We start from the raw sequence: 27,234 nt of genomic DNA, 5'->3' as shown, positions 1-27,234 counted from the left end.
ATAAATAAGCCAGTGTTTGATAATTTCGATTACATCTACTTAAATGTTGCAGATTTGGCAACTTGTCAATAGGAATTTGAAGTGAAAGGTTTATTGAAAATTATAGACAACTGCTTTGCATGATTTTACCACATGTCATTGTAATTCATTCATTGCTTGTTGTGTTGTTGGACTGAGAGTTTATACTGTATATTTTGCATGCTTAGTAACTTCTGAAAATGATTTAAATTCCTTCTAACAATAATATTATTATTCATTAAGAGTATATTTCACATGGAACGTTTTAATTACTAAAAGACCAAGGTGACTTAGTATAGTACAAGTCAGTAAGTCTGTTGGTTTATGCTGAAATATTCAGTTCCTAAATGTGAATGAAATCATAGTAAATTCCCTAAAGTGATTTCGTATAAAATTATTCTTTTATATAGACATTTATAATTAATGTTTTTCATGTAATGATTTTAATTAATATGGCTTGATGAAAATTTCTGAGTTTAATTAGAAATACATTAACGATTATGATGTGTTAATCTAATATTTGTCCTATGGACAATATATCATCTGTGTTTGCTTGTAGCTTTTTTTTTATGTAAAAAAACTGATAATAGTAAAAAAAAAAAACACTTGTAACATCTGGAAAGTGAAATGATAATAAATCAAACGTTAATGTTCATAGCAATAAATATAGCCTGAAATTTTCTTAAAATTGAGAATCATCATGATCACCCACATGATTCATCATCACAATTCATCACCACCATTCATTATCATTTGTGATGGTAGCTTTATCATCAACACCACCACCAAAGCCATAATCACTATTATTAACATGATGTATCATTATCATCATTACTTCCGTCTGCTATTACAAATATTAAACACTTTGTTGGTATACAAATGCCAGCTTTACTATACTGCACATTTTAATGCTAAATAATATGAACTTGGGACCATCATAACAGCCCATCACATATACTAAGGATAACAAGGATACTAGAGAAATATATATATATTCTTAAGCATAAAAAGAAACCCATCGAAAGTATATCTTCAGAAATACTTTCCTGTATCACCATATGCCATGAAAACATTCTTCTTTAGGCCCCAAACAACTATCCTAACAACTCTGAACATGTCTAAAATGTTTAAAATAGTTAATGTATGCCTTGTGCAAGAGAGAACTTGGCACTGATACAAGCATGGTGAATGAGAGTTGAGTAAAGAAGTGTCAAGTGTGTGAAATGGGTGAAGTCTGTAGTAGAGGAAGATATAGGATGACAAAGAAATTATAATGGAAATGTGGTGATTGGTCTGTGATGATTGGTGACATATGGAGAAGATCCACTCACTGGTGCAAGCATGGCAAAATAATCATTAAAATAATGATGGTGGTGATAGAGCTTGAGATGTATATTTTATTCTCTCACCCATTATGTTCTTAAGTTTCCATGTACAGCCCTATTTGTTACCCTCTATCCTATTTGCTGTAGCCTGATTCCTGTGTAACAAAGAATGGCATTTGCTTTATCTATCCACCATCATCCATTCTTATTATCCCTCTCTCTTCCAATATCATCCTTCTAGTTCTCTACTTTTCTTCCATCATGACACCTGTGTAATGAAGGATGGCATTGTAATGGCCATTGTAACATACCATCTCCCTCTATCTCTAACCATCATCTTTATTGCTATCCCATGAGATTCATCATGGAATTTTCTATTCAAACTCTTGCCAATAACCAGATATAACTGTCCCTATAAGTCCCTTTCCACTGCCATTCCATCACTGTTGCCCTCCCTCCCAATCCTTCCTCTTGTGCTCTCTCTCAGTTATACTCATATTCTCTGTTCTTTTCCCCTTCTGTCCATTCTTGTGTTTGCTTTGAAAGAACAGAGACTATGTAGAGTAGGGAAACTAGTCTTTTAGCGAATAGAGCAACCACTTTAGTGTTTGTACTGAGATAAGTGCATCCAGTAAATCCTGTAATAAGTTGGAAATTGAGTGGAGACAACATAAAGTAGATTGGATTCTTTCGCTGTGTTGAGGACTTGGACCTCTGTAGTGCTTATGCCAAAATAAAATGCAGCCTGTATACACTTTGTAAAGTGGTTAGTGTTAAGTAGGGCATCCAGCTGTTGAAAACCATCCACAAATGGAGAAATGAGTAAGATTATGTTCCTCTGATTCAGTTCTCCAAATAATGTTTTGACACAAACTATGATGACTCATTCAGTGATGATAATGATGATAGGCCTGGTGTTCTAACAACAAAATGCATTGTAAAAGAACACACCTCAGCAAAGAGCACACATTGGATGTTGTCAAATTTACTTATCTTCTCTAACATTTACATATCCTTTCCTATCTAAATATATCTCTACATAACATTCTACATTACAGTCCAATGAAGGAACTGCTATATGGGTGCTCCAGTTATATAAAATAGCAGGCACATTCCCTTGTGTCATATTTTACCATCTTAAAAATGAAAGGGCACTTTAGACAATGCAGCCCTAGATACAAAAAAAGATGATCACAGCTGAAATGCCTTAGATCATAGATTTACTTAATCAAGGTTGACCTGCATTTAAGCAACAGCTATATCCCCAAAATACATTCAGAATACTCAGGCATCAAAAGAGTTATGCCTACTACTTCAGATTTCGTGCACAGCATATAAACTTAATGATAGTGCAAAGAAATCAACATTCATATTGTTTTATGCCTCATCTTCAACATTATTCATCATCATCATTTATCATCATCATCATCATCATCACTATTGTAATTAACAAAATCATTATCCTGATAATGAAGATGGTCATCAATCTCATCCTATCCATCACTAGTGGTTTTTCAGTGCTGGTATATGTTGGCAAGGTCAGCAGTGCAGTAGTTTCCTTATATTTTAGCTTCTAACATCTGAACTAGCATTCTAAGTTTTGTCTTGATGTGAAATCTGATTTTTCAAGTATTTTTAGTTCATGATCCTCTTAAATTCTTTATGCTTCAATATTTTATATTTTTGGCAGAATGCCTTAACCATCTTAGTCTGTTTTCATTTGCTGGTGATATAATCTGAAATTTCTGCATATACTTCAAAACCCAAATTCCAACAGAGAATATTTTAAAATCTTGGAGTTTTGTTCTTATTTTTCTTAAATCAACAGTGACTTTTTGTAATTAAAAAAAAAATTAATGGATGTTTAATTATAGAAGATAACTAATTGTTATTTAGAATATTGGTATTTTATTGTCTTTCCTGGAAACCATAATTTTAACACTGAACTCATCATATTCTGTTGCCAATTTCAAGATTTCTATACACTCTATCACTCATATTTTTATGATATTTAAACTTATTTCAGTAAAGGCAAGACTGTGTTAGGTTTACTAACCAGATTTTTCAAAACTTCATATCCTGCCTCCTTGATTTTTATTAGTCCTCACTGTAGTTCTTTGACTACAATGGAAATCTTATCCATTAGTGCCACATGCTTTTTACTTCTTTTTCTATATTTGCTCTATCATTTAAGCTTTATTTGTTTTCTGGTGAGAGTATTCCTGTGTTATTGAATTCTGATAACAAAAGAAAGACATATATGCAGTTTTTCAAAATCCTTCCTTTGATTAAGTTTAGCAAAGGTGAAACTTCAAAACTGTAAATTTTTTCTTTTTTTTCTTCTCCTGAGTAGAGATGTTCTGTTTGTCCTGTTATATGGTATTAGGCCATATAAGATGTTCACAGAAATAAGTTTTCAGTTATTATTTATTTATTTATTTATTTATTGTGTGTGTGTATGTGTTTATTTCATGCTAGTGAATGAATACAGTGGAAAAATTCAAGGCTTTATGCATCTGTTTTTCTGTGGAAGCATTTTACATGCTGCAGAAGCTGCTGAGAAAGCATGTTGCTAAGAATCAGCATTTAAAGATATAAAATCTAGAAACAATATACTGTAATGAGAAATATAAAATATTCATTAATTCTTGCTTACTGCAAAGGGAAATAATTGTAGCTGTATCAAATTATTACAGAATATAACTGGTGTTATAATACAAATACACTCACTTGCATGTCTGGTTGGTGTTTACAGTAAAGTTGATTTTTAAATTCTTTATTTTTTTTCCAGTTTAGTTAGGAGGAAGGAACTGTACCCATAATCTTTTCTGGCGCAAAACTTGTGAGGTTGATGTTTTATGTTTCATTTCAACATCTGCAATATGATGTCTGCATGAAAAATATGGATGGTTGGGGAATTCCAGTGAGCTGTCATTTGGGGGGGGGGGGGAAATTGTGATTGGTGAAGAACTTAGTAGACTATAAGTAACTTGCTGATAGGATGGGAAGGGAATGGAGCAGTTAAAGCCCATTTTTTGGTTGGTTATCAGTGCATCATTTTGGGTAATGCATTTTTAATGAGGAAACAAACAAATGTGTGTGTGAACTGGTAGAGTGGATATTTTAGTGGATTATCAGCCTATAGTCCAAGAGTTCAAATCTCTAAACTAGAGGCTGAATTTTAACTATAGCTCCAATTTCAAACCAACCTTTGAAATTAATGAAATCATTTTTCTATTTTTCATTCATTTTAATCTTTACTCTTCCATGCTGGCATGGTGTGGATGAAGATTTATTGGATGTAGTATTTTCAGGCCAGATGCTCTTCCTGTTACCAACCCTTAACTGTTTTTTATAAATAAAAGATTTTTATACCACTTGTCTTTTCAAGATACAGCTACAGAACCTGAAAATACATGTTCATAACATGAACTCTGTATTAAAACAAACCTGCTTGCACCTACTGAAAATAAAAAAAAAAGGGGGGAGAGAGAAATAGATAAAACCTGTCATTTCTGCTCTTACACACATTCATTTTTAATGTTGATTTTCTTAATAACTCAATCCTACAGCCACAAGCTTAAGCTTTGAGTTGTACCTCTGAACTTGCCATGTAACACTATCCAGATTCCATTTCTTCTTCCTTAGAATAAGAAAGGACATCTAGCTACAAAAACAGTTGCATCAACAAATAAACTATTCTAAACATGCTAGCATGGAAAAAACATGTTAACTACTTCAACACCCACTCAACCTTCACAATACTATTCAGGTACCACATCTACTTAGTGAGCATATTCATTGGAGAGCTTGAACACCAGACTTTTGGTTTAGTAGTTAGGCATCTTAAAAGATCAGTTCCTTTCACCTAAAATGTTCCCACACATAATACAGTTGTGTACTCTCCCATTCTCAAATGTGCACATACATTTTACAAATCTTTTCTTTTCAAATCTAAGAAATTTCAGATTAGTGTTCAAGACATTTTAAAAACAGATAGATAACAGCTTTAAATTGTATATATATAAAGCCAACTTTTATCATTTTAATCCTTTTTTTTCTTTCCACTTAACTTTCTCTTTTTCTTTTACCTCATCTTTTCATTCCTGTGTCAAGCTAAAGCCTTTACTCTTACTTTCATCTATTTGAAGCTTTTCCCTAATAATTCATCTACTTTAAAATTCTGTTTCTTCTCTATTATTTCCAGACATCTTTTGTTCTTATAATATGCCATCTGGCTTATATTTGCTATGTTATTCTCTTTCTCCAGTAAATTCAATAAGCAGTACAGACTATGATGATGAAGATGGCGATTCGCCCGTGCAATTCCGCTGCCCTGCTACCAGTGAGTGGTCAACACAAATAGATTTAGTGCCCTAATTTCTTTTTTCAGGTGGAGGCTACCACTGTTTCTGTTCTACCTCTCAGTCCTCTCCTTTTTCCTTTCTTATGTCAACACTACTACATTTGCTTCTTACATCTTTTGAGTTACGCTTACTCTGGCTTTTAAATAATAAACAGCTGTTTTATTGAAATAGATAAATTTATGTAAGTGGAATGCTTACAGATAAGGTGTTTTCTTCTTATTCAGTTACAAACAAAACTTTCTTTTTATCATATGAGGCCTTTGGAAAACTCATTGAAATCATTTAGTGCCTTATTTCTTTCTTTATCTATATTTCACAAGCTGCAAATTGTGATTAAGCAGTTTATATTTCTATAATCCCCACTCATATTATCTGTGGTACACTTTTAATGTAGATTAAGATGCATTTAATGAAAAAATATATATTTTGGCATAAATTTGTAACAGAAGTTCATTTCTTTCTTGTTGTTGATAATGCTAGTAGTGTTTAACTGTTATCCCTGAAATCTTAATGAATGTTCCAAATAATAAATAATTAAAACTAAAATACTAACATATTCAAACTTCTAATTTCCTTAATGACTGTCCAGTGGATTAAACCACATGACAAACTTTTTCACGTAATAGTAGTCTTTTCACTCTCAACTTCTTTGTTATGCTTGACATTTCTCTAAAATTATTGTCTGTGTTTTTTCACACATCACTCTGTCTCATTTGATTTCTGAAATTTTGATAATGATTTCTGCATATTAATGAAGTTCTTTAACAGTTTTATTGTGAAGCTTCATTAATTGTCTTAAATCTATAACTATTGGCTACTTCTTTAGTTTCATATTATTGGCATACTCCCGCTTGTAACTAATTCCTCCGATTAAAAGTTTTCTTACCTCTTAGCATTTCACTCTTGAACCCTCTTTTGTGCTTTTCTCTAAATGAATAATTAATTTTTGTTCTAATATGGGCTTTGAAAAAAACAAAAAAACTAAAGGGAAGAAAAGAGTGGAAACAAAATTGTTATTTTTTTACTTTTGCTCAAACTGAATTCTTCAATCTTGTTTTTAAATAGTTTGCTATTGAAGATAATTCCTTAGTATAAAGCTCACAACTTATGTGGATAAGGAATCTAATTTTATAAGATTATCATTTTTCAATTTGAATGAGATATGCATGATCAAAGAAAATAGGAAATATTTTCTTTAATGCACAAAACATACATCATTTCAACAGTTATGAATATTAAAATTTTATGAATATATTCTAAAATGATATGTAACTGATGTAATTTTTTGTTTATACTTATTCACATCCTATAAGCATGGATATAAATTAACAAACCTATTCATTCATTGCACCTTTGAAGTTTAAACTGCACTTTTCCCATTATTTCCTTCCACAGAAAAAATTCTATCAAAATGAAACTTTAAATAAAGGTTTTTCTAAAGATTTTCTTATAATAATAATTCTTTTATGAAATGTTTATTTAAAAAATAAGATTCTCCTATTTTGCTTCCCTTTTTCATTCCCTCCCATTTTTGATATACACATAACACATTTTAAGTTGAAAAAATATTTGCTGTATTTTATCAAATTTGTTTAATTTTACTTTATCACTGTTAAGTAAAATTGAAAAAAAAATTATTGAAAAGCTTGTTTGAGTTGTTTTAGGTGTGATAACTGCTGGGATCTGCCTTACAAACTGCAAGAAGTAAAGTATCTTGTAAGAGGCAATGATACAAGGACCACTAAAGTAAACATTCAAAACCTTTGACATTTTTTGTGGTCTGTTGATGCATCCCATTGTCTGCACTTTGGAAGAGGAAAATACCATGTTGAACTGACTTTCCTTAAATGTAACTGCAAAGAAGAAGTCTTCAGATGTTGTAAGAAAGAAGCAGGCCAACAATGAGGACTCTTAAAGTCAACTATGTTCCAGTTCTCAGGTCTTCATTGTTAGCATTTTTCTACATCAAAAGTCAGTCAATACAACCATTCTGGAAGACATATATTCAATGAAACCTAACTGTTAACACTACAAGATGCAATTAATAACATTAATAAGATAAGTTTAATTAGTATTGTGTAATGAACATTAAAACATTTGAAATTAATGAAATATATATATATATATATATTATATATATATATATATATATATATATATATAATCATCAGCTTGTACTTGAAAATTGATAATATTTCAAAAGAAATTGAATTGTGGAAGGAAATAAAGTTAGCATATTTTAACGGTTGAGACATTAATGTAAAGTTAAAATATTGAGTAGTAACTGTTAGGATTTCATCTGTTTTATCACTATGAAATTTTGTCTCTAGTGAACATCTATATTATCTTAAAATGTGGTCTTTTTGGTCTACTTCTTAAATTTCTATTTAAGAATAGATTGAATAGATGACTGAAATTGTCCCACTTTTGCTAAAACTACACACATTTGAAAAAATGGAAAGTGTTTAGCTATACTGATATTTCAAACTAAATTTAGCCTATATATCTATGAAAGTTAAGTTTATTGAATAATTGTAAAAAAAAAATGTTATTTGTAAATTATTTAAAATATCTTATAAATTATTTTTAAAAAAAAGGCCACCATGAAGAAAAAAAGGAAGAAACAACAACAATAATAGTAGTTTTATATATCTTTTATATTTAATTTACAGTACCAAAGAAGCTGCCCTTGTTAGTGCACAAATTCTTGTTGACAGTTTATAAGTTTTACACATTCTAAAATAAAATTTATACATTTTATATCATGCATGATTATAGCATAGTGCTTTTCAAATTCTTTTAACTTATCTGAAGTTATGTATCTTAAAGGATAGGATCCAAATGAACTACTGTGTATCCCATATTTTCATTTTCTCATCGTAGTGTACAAATGATACCATGGTGATAAAGAGATGTTCAAGTCAAGGTTGTTGCTAGTTCAAAGCATTTTACACTTCATAAAAGCAGCCTTAGATACTGTTGGTTGCCCTAATTTAACAAGTTTATAGAGAGCTTGATTACTTTAGAAATTTTTTATTAAATATCTTTGTGTTCAAGTGGATTTGGTATTAAACACCATAATTTGATAGGAAATTACTTTTCAACTATCTAAAGAGAGCATTATTTAATGTGGTTTTTACAATATTGATTTGATCATTTATTTTAGGTTATAATAAATTCTGGAGTCTGCTCTCATATAATAGATTCTATAGCCCACTTTTATAGATGTCTGTATTCTGAGTGCATTAATAAATTCTCTTTATCTTATATTGTACACTTTTGCTTTTCAGTGATGGCTTTCTTTTTCAAAGACAGTTGTAATTTTTTTTTATTTATATGAATTCTCAATTGAGCCTTTTCTTAGGTTACCTTTATGTACTTAGAGCTCTTTTAAAACCCTTTGATATCACTCCATTTAAGACTACTTCTGGTTCAAGATAAAAAATTTCGTTTTAAAATGTTCTTAGTTAAATACCTTGGATGATGATAATTTTAAGTAAGAACCTCCTGTTAGTTATACTTCTAATTGGTTTAATAGAACAATTAATAAAAAAGCTAACTACTTTACTGACTCCCTCCAAATTTGTTCATTATAAAAATATGATCTCTAAAAGGTTTTGATCTTTGCATAATGTAAATGGCATTTTGCTGGTCATAGGAACACATCAAAATAGATTTAAATCCATATTAGAATATTAATACTTTTTATATTTCTTGAAAAGATCATGGTCATATCAGTGTTCTCATTGGTTCCTTTCCAAGGGTAGTAGAGAGCTAGATGTGGCCCATTATATTGTATTAACTTTTAGCATGCTGTTGGTGCATCATGTTGCTGTATGAGTTTTCTCCCCTTTCAATGTGACAATGTGCCTGCAGCTATGTAAGAGAAAACTCATACAGTGACATGATGCACCTAAATATGTTAAAGGTTAAACTTTGTGTGTTAATTTTCTGAGTTTAAATTCATAGAAAGCTGAATTTATCTTTGTCTTTCTTAGTTTGTACAACTATTTGCTGGTACATATTTAAAGTCTGTTGGTTACATGTGCTCCTAAAAAATTCTGGCTCTGTATGCAGTCAAAAGATATTGTTATTGATCAGATTTGAAAACATTGGATTATATGAAATCTTGTCCTGAATAAATGAATCAATTAATAACAACTTATTTCCTGTTTTGTGATGTGCACACTCATGCAATTTCTTTCTTTATTTTTTTTTTTTTTTGTTCCATGTGTGTGTGTATTCTTAAGACATATGTTCAGAATATTTAAGTTGAGCTACTGTGATGACATTAGTTTTGTGAATTGTGTAAACCTTTTTATTACTAATGTCAACATTAGGCATTTTTATTACTTTTATATTTCTTACCTGACATTTTTTAAATTTGATTATTTCTTTTACTTCCCTGGAGTTACAAACAAACATTTTATAATCTGTTTTCTTTAACATCTCTATCTTGAATCTTCGTCTTATTATTATTAGTATCTATAATTAAGACAATATAAATTATATATTCTACAGTTATACAATAATGTTTTTATGTTTATTGTAGGTATTCTTTGTTGTTGGAGGACTATTTTTGTTTTCAGAACTCAGTATTTTAATTTCTTTTTGTTAACTGGCTTACATACTTGGCATATGTTAAATAAAAATTGTTAGTTATTTAAAACTCAATTCTATTTAAGCATGGTCATAGATAACTGGCTGTATTACCAGTAAAAGAGTATTATCTCAAAATTAATGAAAACAGGCCAAGTTTAATATGGATTTAATTTCCATTTATAATGGTTTAAATTTAGCTATCTTTAAACAGTTTTTATTACAGATACATATAACTTCAGTTTTCTTTTTTGCAATCAACAGTTGATATTTTTAATTAACATTAATTTCTCAGTTATATGGTAGTATATTCCCTAGATTTACAATTCAAATTCTGCATGTATATTTATAGCTTTATGTTTTAAAGTTTCTAGGTTTTATAGTTACACAAAATCACATTTTTGATATTGAGCTATGATGTTGTTTATAGTGAGACTGAGTTTCTTGTTAATAAAACAAAATATAACTTATTTTTTCTAAGTAGCTATAAGTAATGATCATTCAAAGTAAAGCCTGATGCTGCCTTCATTTATACTACCTGTTGTTGAGTATGCTTAGATCTTCTTGAGCTGATCCATGTGGTGGTAGCTCATCAAATCGTTAGAAACAAGGCTCATATTCAGTGCTTTGGTTTTGCAAATATAATATGTTATATCGGGTGAAAATTTGTCACTCATTTTCATAACCATCTTTTTCTTTGTCTTTAAGATTAAGGACTTAATTTATTTAGTTGATGTTTGAGAGTTTATTGGCAGAGATTTGACTACTACATTAAGGTCAAGCAGCTGTGTAGAACTCAAATGTCTATTGATTAATTTATTGGCTCTGTACTTGGTATCTTGCTCTAAAGAATGGTGGTTTATTGTGAATCTGCTTATTTGATCTGATACTGCACAACCCTTTAGGGCTACATTATTTGCAAAAGTTTTTTTTTTGTCAATTCCATGATAAAAATGAAGTTTGTTGCTGCTCTATACTGGAACAATTGTTTAGCTGAAGCAAATCTATCATTGACAGGATGATTTCAGCTTGAATTGAAATTGTCAGTGATAAAAATAAGTGTAAAATATTGATTAAATCACTTTGTATTGAATCAAATGAATGCTTGTTTGTGTGTGTGTGTGTGTGTGTGTGTAATGTATGTTTGTAATTTGTTGAAATCTTCCTTGACATGGCATTTTTTTGTTACACCTGTGCTTGTGATTTTTTTTTGATGTTCAATTAATTATGTGTGATTTTTTTTTTAAAGATTACTATTGGGACTCATTACTATTGTCAAGATTCAAATTATTATATGATATTGCTTTTCTAACTACTTCAGCATTATCAACAATGTCTTTTATATCAATTTAGTTCTGTGCACTTAGTAGCTTTTAGTTCTGGTTTTCACTGTTATTGGACATTAACATTTCATATTTTTCCTTAGATTTTGATACAGATGAAGAAACTGACAAATTACTCCAAAAACAATATCAAACTGACCAGCATGTTGACATTCCAGAGTTGAGTAAACCTCCAATAAATCTCGGTGCACAAGTGAGTTATTTCTTTTTTTAAATATAGCATATGTCATACCAAAATATATTTTGTTATAATTCACTCATTCATATGATTAAACACATTTATCTGTTTTGGGATTAAAATTAAATCAAAGTTCAGTATCTCTAGTTTCTGGAAATTTTCCCTCCCCACTCCCTACTTCCAATATATATTTACATATATATATATATATATCATAAATTTTTTAAAGATAATTGATTTTTTTCTTATTGAATTTTAAATTATTATTATTATATATATTTTTAAAAATTTTACTTTTTATCTCATTTTCTTGAAGTATTTTGTATGACATAGATTACACATTATGCCTCAACTTAAATTTTCACAAAACATTTTAAGACATTATTTTTTTTTTGTCTCTTAGCCTGTGAAGAAGAATATGGTGAGATTTTGTGTACTTTATAGCCATGTTTATTCCTTACACTTTGTTGTCACTCAAATTGTAGTTTTCTCTATGGTTATTTATTTTCTTTTCTTACATAGACTGGCTTCACTCAAAATAATTTTAGGCACCTTTTAGAATTTGTGTTACGTACAAACATTTGAGTGCATGTATGTAAGTGTATGTATATTATATCGTATATATATATATATATATATATATGTGTGTGTGTGTGTGTATAAAAATTATATATAAAATATCCAACAGTGGTGAATATTTTCTCTTTGCTAAGAGGTTAGACTTGTGGACTCCGTAACAATCTTTTCCATTTTGTATTATACTCATCATGGTTCCATTGTAGAGGCAGTTGACTAGATGCCCTTCCTGTCATCAACACTTTATTCACCTCTTACATCACACGTGTAATAAATACACAGATCAGTGAATGATTCCCAATTGTTTTGTTTTTTTATCTTAGTGCTGTACTGAAAATCAAACCCCAAATATTATTGGTGCAGCTTGCATAGAAAATTAAAAATTATGGAAAGTTTAAACAAAGTAGCTTCAAAGATAAACATGTATGAAATTATTGCTTACCTCATCTTATTTATTGTACTTCAGTCTAACAAAATTATAAATACATGTTTTGTCAAGATGTTCAAGCATTACTACTAATATTCTAAAGCCTGAAATTATATATTTAAATGTCTGCAGTTCATCTAATATACCTCCCATTGTGTATCGTTTCAGAACCATATGTACAATGTATGCATACTTATAATGAATACATATATCAAAAATAGCAATAACAAAGATATTGAAATCTTACTTTATAAATATTGAATTAGTTCTGTTTTTTGTTAATAACCCCTTTACAAAGGCTTTAAAGATTAAGAGAGAGAGTCATCTAAATTATTATCAAATATCCATCTCTTGTACTGTCTCTTACCTGTTAACATCATCCCTTGTATATTGCAAGCTATCACTCACTTTTTATAGGTCCCCTATTATTGACATACATCACATTCTCTTTATAATGATAATTTCTATGACTATTCCTTATTCATTCTGTCATACTTGCAGATATGTAGCTACCATTAATGTCTCTCTCCCACTACCAAATGCCACTACTACATCTCTACATCTTGTCTCTCTTCACTATACCTGTAACACTGTCTCCAAAATGTCCCTTTCCTCCTCCACACTATCACCTCAGTCACTGTTTCTCCTTTCATACTCTCTTTCTCTCTCTCACCTTAGTTAATCTTTGGCAAACAACCTTCTTCCTCCCTACACTATTGGTGACGTTGCACTGAATAAATGGAGACAATATAGATTCATTATGATCCCCTTTTGCCTTGCAGAGTACAAAACAACTTTGCTAGTGTTGGTGTTGTAATAAAAGGCTCCCAGTACATTCTGTAGAGAGGTTGTTGAAAGAGTAGAGATATTACAGAGCTGAGAGGATCAGCGTTGTGCAGTTGGAGACATGATACTGCCTCTAGTTCTGATAGTGCATCTTGTACATTCTATAAAGTATTCCAGTGTTAGGAAGGGCATCCAGCTACAAGAACCATGCCAAAATAAAACATGACCAGTCTCCTGATCATGTGTTGAGTAAAAACTTAGATTGTGATAACCCATCTAATTCATACTAGCATGAAAATCATGTGTGAACTGATGATAATTATGTCCATCTTCTATTCCTCCCTCTGTCCATCCTTCCCTCCATCTCTCCTTTCTGTCCATTCATCTCTCCTTCTTTCCCTCCTTCTCTTTATCCTATTTTAACACAGAAATTTGACAACAATCCTTGAACACTGTAAAAGAAACAGACTTTGACCTCAAATTTGCAGTGAACCTATCATATTTTATGGTTCACACACCTACACATAGAAAATAACACACTAAATAATCATAAGATGCAAAACACAATATCAGTGCCCAAAATACCTACCTTTAAGGTAGTGTGTTTATACGTGTGTGTGTGTGTGTGTGTGTATTAGCTAATGAGTAATATCTAAAAATTTTAACCATCATTTTGTTTGCAAATTACTTAAATTAATCAGTACAAGATGGATCGACTGGACAACACATACATTTTATAACCCTTACAAAATTGTATTTACAGCTGCTGATGTTCCGGCAGTATTTATTTTCCATACTAAATGTTGCTATTGGGTATACCCAAAGATTTTAACCATCACTACACTCAAGAACTAGAGACAGCATCTTCCAGTCAATCCTTCTCTTACTGTCCACAATGAAACTATATAGTGAATGTGACAAATATCTATGCCTTTCTACTGTGTCTAGTAAATTTAATTAATTTGATTTATGAATGCAGTGGTGGTTAGAATCTTTGGGTGTACTCTACAGTAACCTTTATTATACTACAGGCACATATCAGTAATGTGTGTCATCATCATCATAATGTTCATATTTCCATGCTTGCATGGGGCTGATGGGGTTTGTTGAGGCAGATTTCTTATGACCAGATGTCTTTCTTGTCACTAAGCCTCACCTATGTTCTAGCAAGGTAATATTTTCCTGTGGCTGGATATGTTTTCATAAAATATTGGCAATGAATGACACTAGTTGTATGACAGTGATACATATACGGTGGTTGTGTGGTTAAGAAGCTTACTTCCCACTCATGTGGTCTTGGGTTCAGTCACATTGCAGAGCACCTTGGGCATGCCTTTTCTACTCTAGCTTTGGGCTGACGAAAACCTGAGTAGATTAGGTAGATGGTTGTAAATGTGCATCATTGTCATACAAGAAAGGTTCTTTGTTTCCATTCTTCTGTAAAAAACATGTCTTGGTTTGAGGATATATTTACCTTACTTGGTGAAAAGATAGGCATCAGGCTGTAGATAATCTACTTCAACAAAGTCTGTTTGACCCATACAAGCATAGAAAATAGGATGTTAAATGATCATATATGTGTATATGTGTATTATTATTATTATTATTATAAGATTATATTATAAATTTCCTGACAACCAAATTACTGAATGATTTCATATCAGAGGTAGAAAACCAACTCCAGCAATCATTGGAAATGGCTGAAAGGAATAGTATGGTATGCACTCATTGTTACTGGAGGCATGAAAAGGTATCATCTGATCTATTGGTCTCTTGGCTGTTGTTCAAAATTGAAACAACATTAAGGGCAGAAATCATTGAAATCAAACCTATGGAAAAGAATAGGTTGCCTATTGGAGTTATGTCCCTTGTATTGGGGATTCCCCCCCCCCCCCCAAAAAAAAAACACGTTCACCCAAGTATAAAAGATACTTGTTTTTAGGATGGGTTTGGAATAAGGACAGGGTGGAAAGATTAATTTTAAAATTTAGTGTGGTCATGTACATGCATTTGTGCGTGTGTGTATGTTAGGTATGGCAAATTTTATATTAATTCCTCGCATTGCAGTGATTAGGAAATACTGATATGGAATCGACATTTATATTTATGTATATATGTGTGTTTGAATATGTATGTCTATTATATTTCTTTAGATATGCTTCTGAACATGTGTGGATTTGTATGATTCACATCAGTTAACATGACCATCATCCTTTTTTATTTGTTTTTCTGTGAGTTGACTGAGTTTTCTCTTGTACTGTATCTTACCACATATGGCCCATTATCATCTCCTTTATGAGATCCAGCAATCTGAGATCAGCCTTTGCTATTTCTTCTCATGTTTTTTTTGGTGGGGTGGTTTCCCTTCTGGTATCTTCCATGTGCATCACGTATCCTTTCCCTTTCATCTGATTTCTCGTGTTTTCTCTCAGCTCATTTGTACTCCAATTTTCATGCACATTAACATTACACATCCAACAGAGCATGCTTGCTTCATTTCTTCTGCACATATTCTGTATTCAGTGTCTATGTTTCACTATGTAATATTGCACTTCATACATAACTGTTTAGAAAAGACAACTATGTAGTTCCTCCAATAGTATCATTTTAAAGCAAAGCAGTTTGGGATATCATCACCATCATTATTGTTATCATCATTATCACCATCATTCACTATCCATCCATTTTTCCATGCTGGCATGGATTCTATCGGTCTCAGTGTCTTGTCTCTTGTTATAGTCCTTTGTCATTTGGCATGCACAGCAACAGAGAAAAACTGACAATATTTGTTATGCTGTATGTCATGGTATTTTTGGCATGATTTTTAAGGCTTGATGTCCTTCTTATCATCAACCATTTTACAGTGTGAACTAAATGTATTTTTTCATGCTGCAAACACTAGAGCAATTGTCTAGTGTGACTAAACAGTCTTGATTGTTAGCAGTGGGATTAAAGAGTCTGTTCTACTCTTCCTTCCCTTGCTCTTTCATTTTGGCATGGTTTTTGCAGATGGATACCCTCTCTATCACCAACAACTCCACAGCATGGACTAAGAGTGTTTTATTGTCACTTGAAATATATAAATTAAATTAGTGTATTGTAGTCTTTTTTTTAAAATTTTCATGTTGTGTTAGTGTAATTTTCATTGATATTTTCGCACTTATATAAAGATTTGGTTTCTATATACCAGAAATAAACTGCCTTTTATGTATCAGATAGTTTCACTTTTTTTCTTTGTTCTCTTAGTTACAATTATAATTTGAGTGGAATTTTCTGTAACTTATTGATTTTCCACAAGAATTACACTGTACTTTTATATCCTCAGAATCATGTACTGTAGTAATTTACTTTGAATAAATACATTGAAACAATAGTAGGAAGCTCTGGACATATAAATGAAAGATTATTGTACTCCTTTTGTTTGGAAACTTTATAAGTGGCAATTTCATTGTAACCAGCATTGTTTTATTTTTTTTTATCTTATGTATGTGTTGTTAAGAACAATCCCAGTGGGTAATTTTAACAAATAAACTTTGTGAAAATTAGTTGAATGATTAACAAAATAATTAGCAGTTATCCAGGAAATCATTACTTGCCAAAACTGAATATACTCAGATTTTTGGTTGTAAAGAATCTAGTCTAAAAAGAACAAAGTGTTATATTGGTAGCTTGTCAGATTTGGAGAGTGACATGAAACCAAATATTAGGGTAGTGAAAAGAATAGTACTATGAAGAATAATGATGATGAAGTAGATGCCATTGATAAGTTAAATACAATCAACTTTAAAAATATTTTGTTGCCAATAAAATCTGTTTTCAATTTCAAAGATCTTTATTATAAGCTTCACTGCTGTAGTTTGTAATTTTATCATTGACTTTTTTTCAAGCAAATATGAGTAAAATTGAATTGTAAGGATTATAAATTATAGTTCTATTTAAAAAATTATAATTTAATTGTGTTAAGGAGCTTTTATTTTCTGATATACGCAACTGAAAGAAGTCTTTAGATATGTACTTACATATGAATTGACCCGTGATATATATATCATTTAATACATGCCAACATATTAAAACCAATGGGAAATTAATTAAAATGAGGATCACATGGTCAGTGACTATAAATATGGTGATAATGGTGTTTTTGAAAGTGTGTATATGTGTTTGCATACATGTAGTTTATTTGTTGCTTATGTGTATATTAGATGTCTACAATCTGTTGTATAATTCTTCACTCTAACTACATTACATCACTAATTACATTTAGATTATTTCATTGAACATTGTTTGCTTCTTATTTATAAAACTAAAGTTATTGCTGAAAATTAGATCCATACGCAGTCATAAAACTATATTCAGTTTGTGTTTTTTTTACTCTCCATTTATGACAGTGGTTTCTAGGGCTTTTTAAAAAAAACTTTTATTATGTATTTTCATTCTAGTTTCAAGTCAAATGTATTATTCTTAATGGATTGTACGTGTTACATTTTGATAACAACTCTAGCTCTCTCCATCATTCACATTCATTGATCTTAATTGTGTTTCTTTTCAGTAGATTTAATGCTTTATAGTGTTCAGTTTTATTCTGAATTCAAATCTCACTAATTAGTGCCTTTAATACTTTTTAATTCAAGAAAATAAGTACTAACCATATATTAGTGTCAGTTCAGTTCACTAAGCACCTTCCCATCAGCTTTGTAGCTTTATGTTATTGTGAGAAATATATATTATCCAAAAGAAATATTTATTATGTTAATGAAAGTTTTATATATCTTGGTTCTTTTATTTATTAGAAAATAGTTTTGTAACTTACGCAATTTTGTTTGTCTTTTCAGGCTGAGAAAAGGCGATCACGTGCTAAGGAGGGTGAGTAATTATTCAAAAAGAAACTTTGTTTCTAAGTATCAAAATATTTTTTTGAAATGGTGCGATCTTAAATTATTCTTCTTTACTTAAAAATTATTGATCATACATTCCAGACTTAGACACTAAATTCAGCTCGTATCTTTGTTTTATATCCTTTATATTATTATTTATTGTTAATTACGTTGGTTGCTCTTAAGAACTTCAAAAGATTATTTTGTGTTACCAAATTAGATCTTTTTCTGATCATGTTCTATATTTGATACTTCTAACTGAATAAGATTTGCACTGCTATGGATGTCTTTGCAGTTTAATTTCTTAATTGCTGGTTTTAAACTGAAGAAGTTGTTTTATTCACATTTAATTGCTGTTTGCCTTTTCCTCTATGTCTGCTTTTTGTATAAATGTAATTATCATATCGTAAAACTTTTTTCAAGTTAAAATTTAGACTTAATTTGGGTTTTTTTTTGGCAATTTTATTTGCACAACAAAATACAGTATGATCCAGAGGATTGAAATAATATTTTCAGTTTTAACTGGATTGCTTGGTTTGCTTACTGTAGACACTAGCCACCAACATAATAAATCATTTATTAATTAACTTATACATTCACTCTTTTGTGATCTTTTTCTAACTCTGGGGAGAATATTATTGATTGTTTCTTTTATTTCTTGTGAATTAATCCACTAATCATTACTTTTAGCATGTTGATTAAAAATTTTTGTAGTTGGTAGTGTTCATAAACTGCAGTCTACTGACTAAATAAGTAGCATTAGATGCACTAACACTTGTGTTGCACTGTCTTCTAAGCAAAAGTACTGAACACTCATTCAGTAATTTCACTTAGCTGTCAATAGTTTTTTTGCAGTCAACAGCATGAACACACATCTTAATTGATTAGTGTTTCATTAACATGCAGTGAAAAGCTTAAATACTTGCATGAGAATAACCTATAATACAGTTATCTTACTTAAACATAGGTAATTCTTTGGAAGAGTACTATGTCTTTGTAAACAGTGTTAAATATAAAATAAAATCAACTGCTTAGTTTTTAATATACTGTACACTTAAGTTTTAATTATGTCTTATTTAAAGAAATAGTAAGAGAAGTGGTTTGTTAAGAAATAAGACATTAGTTCCCATGGTATTTCCTTGATCACTTCATCAGAAGTTTGCCTATTTACATTATAAAACTATCTGTAAATTCAAATATTTTACAATACCATTCTTTCCAAGGTATTGTAAATTGACTTTAGATTTATAAGCAGTTTTATTTTATTTTCAAAACTAATTTGTAGAAAGAATGCTGTAATTTTGAAATGAACCTTGATTTATAAGAAAGGATCCACATTTATTTCACTGGATTAATTGTTCTAATGTTTCTTGACTTGTTGGCATTTTCAGGAAATTTAATTTTGTAAGCAGCAATGGTAGTAGCATAGACATAAGGACTTAAGATCCATGGTAAAATGCTCAAACATGTTCTACATAGAAACCAAACGCTAAGCTCAATGAGGAGAAGTTGTTAGCTAAACAATCCATTCTGATCCAGAATGATCTTTAAGCTATTATTTCTCTTCATTCCAGGTGTAATTTTCATAAAAAAATTTCACCCAGTACCTTAGTACTGACCTTACTACAACAGTGGTCTAAAGAGCTGAATTGATGGCCACTGATCACCCAATTAGTACTTGGCAGTTTGTATTTTCATATCATTATGTTCTCTGGATAAGACATTTAATTTTTAAAAGACTAGTTCATTTCTCCTCAGTAACATAACTTAATGAAGCCCATTGTCTAAAGTTTGTTTAGTAGCTACACATCTATTAGGCTGGAGCTTATCCTGTTTTCCTTGGAGTTTAAGCAACTGAGAGTACAAGATCCCCACCCCATGAATGAAATGCCAATCGATTACAGAGTCAACTGAATGAACAGCAGTAATGTGAAATGAAGTGCCTTAGTCAAGAGCATATCACGTTGCCCAGTCTGAGAATCTAACTGATGACCTAGCAATAGTGAACCCAACACTCAAATTACTGCACCAAACACCTTCACTGAAGAGCACTTAGATTTATCAGTGTTTCAATTTCATTAGCTTCTAACACTAAGTTTTTGTCATCTTGTTGACTAACGACATGACCCTACTTTTTAACTCCTATCATCACTCCAGAGTAGATCAGAAACGAATGTGGTGTGTATGTACAGGGTGACCCAAAATTTAAGGTACTGTTTAATATATTTTTATGTATTAAGTGGTAGAGTGAATTTTGGGCCACCCTGTATATACTGTGAAAGGTAGGCCTCTTAATTTACCATTACTTACAAACTAGCAGAATGTTTCAAGGGAGGTAAATATGTTAAGTTACTTTTAATATTGATTTCAAATTTTGGCACAAGGCCAGCAATTTCGCGGGTGGGGATAAACCAATTACATCGACTGATTTTTAACTAGTACTTGTTTTATTGATCCTGAAAGGATGAAAATCAAAATAGACCTCAGTGGAATTTGAAAATGTTAATCAATGTTAAGGCAGTGAATTGGCAGTGATTAGAATGTTGGATAGAATGCCTTACAGTATTTGTTCTGACTTTCTGCATTTCCAAGTTCAAATCCTGCCAAGGCCAATTCTGGCTTTCATCCTTTCAGGGTTGATATAAAAATACCAATCCAGAACATTGAATTGGCAAAACAGTTAAGGAGCAGACAAAATGCCTTGTAGTGTGTGTTCTGGCAGCAACACCTGTGGTAGTATTGATTTCAAATTTTGGCTCAAGGCCAGCAGGTTTGGGGATGTCGATTACCTTGACCCCAGTGCTCAACTGGTACTTACTTTATTGAACCTGAAAGGATGAACAGCAAAGTTGACCTTGGCAGAGTTTGAACTTAGAATGTAAAGACAGATGAGATGCTGCTAAGCATTCTGCCCATGGTGCTAATGATTCTGCCAGCTATGCTTGTGGTAATATTGATGCCAAGCTGTATTGGTCAAAGCTGACAGCTTCTCCATTGATGACATCAAGAGGGAAGACTAGTATGCATGAAAAACGACAGTCTTCCTCAGAACTGCACATACACATGCAAATGCATGGTTAAACTCAACTGATGGAAACCCTTTGTTAATGAATGTTACTGTAAACATACTGTATATATCTGCATATAAATTGATATTTTAATATTACGTCTCTCCCATAAATGAATTTGTCTTATATTCAAGGTATAAAACATGACTATTATTTCCTATATTTTATAGTAAGTAGTTAGCATGGGTGATGGTTGATAATAGTCTCACCCCTGCTTTGGTAACTACCAACAGGTCTTAAACACCCAGTTGTTTATATACTTTTATGTATGATATTTAGAATTATATACACTCATTGACATATTCAAAGTAATTTGTGTTATATATATTATTGCTGCTGGTGTTTATGTAATATTTTATGAATAATGTTACTCATGTGTGCATGCTGTATGTTTTGGGATTTATGTGTGTAAACATTAAAGTACTCAGTATATACTTATGGAGTCTGTAGAACCCATTATATGCGTATTGTTACATCCATGCCATTTCTTATGTAAGTATCTAAATGGATATGAGTAATCTCATATATAGGAATAGGTTTCTAAATGTCTATCACACCCAGTGAGGAATGCTAATATTAACATGGTATGAATCTAATTATATAATCCCTCCCAACATACATAACATTTAAAGCCTTAATAATACTTAATTGTTGCTATTTACAGTATTCTTTGCATCAATAATTCTAGCCATACTTTTATCATCTCTTCTTTTCAGTAGAAACTCTGGTTATGGTTACTTTTTTTTACTTAATATTTTACAAGAGGTTGTCGTGCTTGAATTCTTGATTTACACAAAATGCTAACCTATTCCATCCAAAATAAATATCAATTTACCATCATACTTTGTGTCTTCGTCATAATTTATTGTTGAATCTCACATGTTCTAATTTCCCTCTTATGCTGCTTCACTTTGGATCATTGAATGCTACTAATCTGATTGGCTTCTGGTAAGTTTTGTTTTACATAACCAAACTGTTTGATGTTGTGTATACTTACATGGTGTGGCTTCTTTAATGTAATGGGGCTATTCTTTGTGCTTTCTGTGTTATTGCTATTTTTAAATTTCTCTTTCTGTTGGTGTTTCATTGGTTTCATCAAAATACTTGAGACTCTATACCAAAAACAGCACTGACTAGACAATGTCTTTTAGTATATGTTTTATTTAATATGAAGTAATTAGATGTAAAGATATATATTTTCTACTGTATATATAATTCTATCTTTAAAAATTTAGATAAAATTATATATTTTAAATACTTTAATAATCTTAATATCATCTCAACCTTTTGACTTTTAATTTTTAGTAGAATTCTTTAGTTAGATTATATTAACAACAGCAGGTAGATAGATCCCTACTAGAAGCAACTTCAGCAGCTATAGTACAATTTATTTTATAAAATAAGCTTAAATTAGAAATTGCTAATAGAAAAATAGTTAAATTTGTTTAAATTGAAGTAGATAATATTTATGTATTCTTGAAGTATTTTATTTCCGGATAGATTATTTCTACTGTGGTTAACATTACTAATGTACCTAGAGTTTAACCTACTTAAATATAAAAAAAAATCACTAAATATATCAAGTTCAAGTCTGTGTGTCTTTTCTTTACATCCAATTTCTTATTCACAAGTCTGATTAGCAGAATTCCATCTTGGATATTTATGGGAACTTACTTATATTTGGGGAAAAAAAAATTATAGCTGATTGAAATAGATTTAAAAATACCATTTAAAGGATGTGGTTAGTAAATATGGTTTAAATGTAAAGTGTCATTACCTTCAAAATCCAGTAGAAAGATGTAAGCCAAAGGAAAATATATCAAAGAACCAAATTCAAGGTTTCAAATACTAACATGCTTGATACAGAACAAGATTTGAAGAAGATAGCCTGTTATAATGAGATGGAAGCAATAGATAAAATCTTTTATTCAGACAGTTGCTATTAATAATTGAATTAGTTGCAAAGGAAATGAAGGACTTGAATATTTATCTACATGTTCTGCTTAAATATTCTTTTCATATAACTTTACAAAAAATAAAATTGTTTGCAATATGTAAATTCTTCAAATGCTAACTAATGTATTCATCAAATTTTGAAGCAAAATAATATTTGATGAATGTGTAAGAAATATTGAGAATTTAAATGATGATCTATCATAGAAAATTTTTTTAAATAGTTCCAGGTTGTCCAAAAAGTCAGGAATATTTTAGAAACAAAAATATTTGGGGGAAAAAATTGTTAGAATGGAAGAGAAATGGTTGTGTATTTTAGAATTTCATATTGATAGTAGTTGGGAAACATAATCATTGGGATGGGGGGATCTATAATATTTTTTTATGATGATTTAGTCTTAGGGAATGAGGTAGTGGCCTATCTTTTTCATATATTCCCTAAATTTGAAGACACAGTTTAGGTTTCACAAGTGTGTGAGATTGATGCTGTTTGAATTTGAAGATGAGTGAGCTGTTGAGAGAAAAGCATAGCTAAGGAGAAAGTTCTGAGGAAGGAAGACTGGATTAAGCACCTAATATGGGATCTAGAGGATAAAACTCAGAAAAGGTAACAAGAGAAAATACAAATGGAAAAGCTTCTGCATTTGCTGTTCACATTGTATCCAACCTGATATTACATACCCCAACAAAACTTCTCTCAAACTATTCTTTCTCTACTCTCAGTCTCACACTCACTGCTTCCATGAATGCCTGTAATCATTGAGATTTACCAAGACAAACGACCCAGTGGTATCCTTTCACTTTCAAACTGTACACTTTAAAGTTAGCTCTTCTTGTCTTTGTCAGATTCTTCAAGAAGTCTATGTCAATTTTTGGAAATACACTAGAATGTGTTTTGTATCCAAATGACCAACCTCTATGACCCTGTAATCTATTAACCTCTCAGATGTAATGGAAATGGTTAACAATTATGTTCATCACTGTAGTCTCTCTCCTTTCTCAGCAACAATCAGTTTATCTTCCATACAGCCAGATTTACCAAAGACTTACTCTCCTGTGTCCCTCACCAGCAATCCCTTAGCCTTGAGGAAATGCACTGTTGTTCTTTACAAGTTCTGCTCTGTACTGGGAGAAAAGAAAATTGTTTCTTTTCTGTAATTGAACAACATGACCTTTCCTCCGCTGTCCAATAATTCTGTAGTAGTATCATGTACCTCACTACATAGCCTAGTTTTGATTTTTTACTGTGTCTGGCATGAGAACCTTCTGATGAAGGTACCTGCCTAAAGACTCCATCTCCTTTTTTTTTTTTTCTCTTTTGGATTGGAAGCCTCCTGTTACGCTGAAGTAATGCAGCATGTGCCAACAGGACTCTCTCTCTAACCCACATTCTATCAACTCTGGTGTACCCTAAGCCTTTGCAATGTTACCAAGCTGTCTTCTTGCTGGCTAAGATTCTTCGTTAGAGCCAAGAAATATTTCACTCTTGAAATCTATAAGACCATCATTGCAGCATATTTGTGTGCAGACACAGAGACCTTAATTAGATCTAAAAGAAGGTTAATCAACTGATTGGCAAAGAATCACTCATAAAAACACTTCAACCACCGAATCTCAGACATGTGGTTTCCTATCTCTGCTTCTTCTGTGGACATTTATAATAATTATTAGTTCCTCACCACCCAGGTGTACTAATCCCACCTGTCTCACTTCACCTAATTGTGTCTCATTTCCCAGCTCATACACAACACATCTCCTGATCCTTACTCCCCAGAATTGTAATCCTCTGGAGAGTCTTGTTTGCTCACCTTGCAAACATGGGTCCACACATGTTCAAGCAAAATATTGCCTATGTTAGTCTCAGAAGCTTTGCAATGATATGGCTGTCTTGTTAAAAAACAAATGTGACACACACTTTTGTAGTAGGCATGAGAGAGGTTGGGACAGAGAGAGAGAGAACACAGCTCAGTAGAGGAGAAAACTGCAAAAACTTGTTGAAAAGTATTAAGTATAGTTTATCTCGGCTGGATTACTTTGAATTAATATTATTTTTAATCTGGTCCAGAAAATGTGATTACATGTAATGCAGGCACTATTTTAGATGTGTGAACTGTATATTATAGTAGAATAATCATATCTTATGTGGAATATCTACACACATAAAGAAAAAGAACCTGTTTGAGATGTAATTTTGTTAATGTGAATGTTAAACATAGATATGAAAAATTGCGTAATAGGAGGAAAAAGTGAGAACAGTGTATCATGACTGTTGAAAGTTGATCTCTCTGCGTACATGCTTCCCTACATGAATTAGATAGTTGCATGAAATTAATCACTAACATCATTACCATATCTGTCATCAGCAACATCATTCATATCAATTAAATTCATGGGCAATTTCAATCCATGTGATCATTTTGTTTATTGTTGGTTTGGCACATATCATTAAAGGGAAATAATCCAACACGATTTTCGGGCTTCATACATCTACACATGCACATACACTTGTTCACTCAAATTTAAAATAGCAAATGAAAGATTTTAAGAATAAATAATTATAGATTACTGATTGAAAACACACACACACTTTCTGACAGGCTTTCTAGCTAAGATAAAAGACAGCAAGATGGTGCATAAAAGGAAATTATTGAGAAAAAAAGTAATCTCTTGTAAATTTCTTTGGAGAAGCACTTTTTTCTGTGAGAGTCATCGGGATCTTCTGTTATTGAAGAAGTAGAAGGTTTTTGAGTTATTCAGTTTTTTCTAAGCAATTATCTGAGAAGATTGCTGTAAACTGTTTTTCTGGACAGTCTAAAAACATTGCTACATATTAGAAAAAATACTTTGCACCTTACTCGGCATCCTTTAAGATAAAATAATGCATTCTCACATTGTGGGTTTACAGTCGAAAATTAAATCTCTTTAGCTCTTTGCTTGATATGCTTTTATTTATTTATTTTGGTCTGCCTCTTCAGAGTTTAGTCTTTGTTCCTTCAGGCATTCCATTATATTCTTGTTTTCAGTGCTTCCATTGGTGCTAGTGGAATCGATTTATGCTTCATAAATTACTCTCTTAGTGTATTTATATATAGATACATGTGTGTATGTGTATATGTGTGTGTGTCTTTATACACACACACACACACCTAAATACATATCTCTTGCTTTACATCTGTTTTTCCATGCTAGCATAGGTTGGATGGAGACTTAATCGAGACATAATTTTGTAGCTGGATGCCATTTCTGTTACTAATCCTCACATGCTTTCAGTGAGGGATCTTGATTTGAAATTACAGACTAATGTAATCAGTAGAGAATGTAAACGTCACCTTTTTGCTCAGGCTATGGTAATGAAGCCATGAAGTATCAACATTTGCAAGCACATGCTCATAAACATGTTATATGCAATAGGTTTCCATACAGTCTCCATCTACCAATTCTACTCATAAGGCATATGGTCAGTCTTAGACTACAGTGGAAGGCATTTGCTCAGGGTGTCATGCTGAGAGATTGAACCCCAAACCACATGGTTATGGAGTGAACTTCATATCCATAGAACCACCTCTCTTCCATTTAATAACTGAAATTAAATAGTGTACCTTTATTTAAGAATGATTTGGAAGTTGTTTAACTTTGCAAAAATTTGTTAAAGTATAGAGTTTTAGATATTCAGCTGTTTATACAGTGTTTTCTTTCATGTTGAAAATTCCAGGATTCCTA

The 27,234-nt window shown here is 31.3% G+C and overlaps 1 protein-coding gene across 21 annotated transcripts in view; it reads left to right on the top strand.

Moving 5' to 3' along the window:
• Positions 1-27,234, top strand: part of LOC115212775 (amyloid-beta A4 precursor protein-binding family A member 2) — a 248,648-nt gene that overhangs the window by 109,918 nt on the left and 111,496 nt on the right. For 13 of the 21 annotated variants that reach the window (XM_036504010.1, XM_036504015.1, XM_036504005.1 and 10 more), the window contains 4 exons: positions 5,614-5,688; positions 11,736-11,845; positions 12,234-12,251; positions 18,452-18,482. In XM_036504010.1, the coding sequence (XP_036359903.1) occupies positions 5,614-5,688; positions 11,736-11,845; positions 12,234-12,251; positions 18,452-18,482 (234 nt within the window). The remainder of the gene's footprint in view (positions 1-5,613; positions 5,689-11,735; positions 11,846-12,233; positions 12,252-18,451; positions 18,483-27,234) is intronic. The other 8 variants (XM_036504018.1, XM_036504011.1, XM_029781458.2 and 5 more) reach the window with 3 other exon arrangements.

This window comes from Octopus sinensis, linkage group LG6 (assembly GCF_006345805.1).
Source record: "Octopus sinensis linkage group LG6, ASM634580v1, whole genome shotgun sequence".
Taxonomy (NCBI): Eukaryota; Metazoa; Mollusca; class Cephalopoda; order Octopoda; family Octopodidae; genus Octopus; species Octopus sinensis.
Note: the sequence above shows the minus strand (reverse complement) of the source record. Positions and strands in the feature narration are given on the sequence as shown.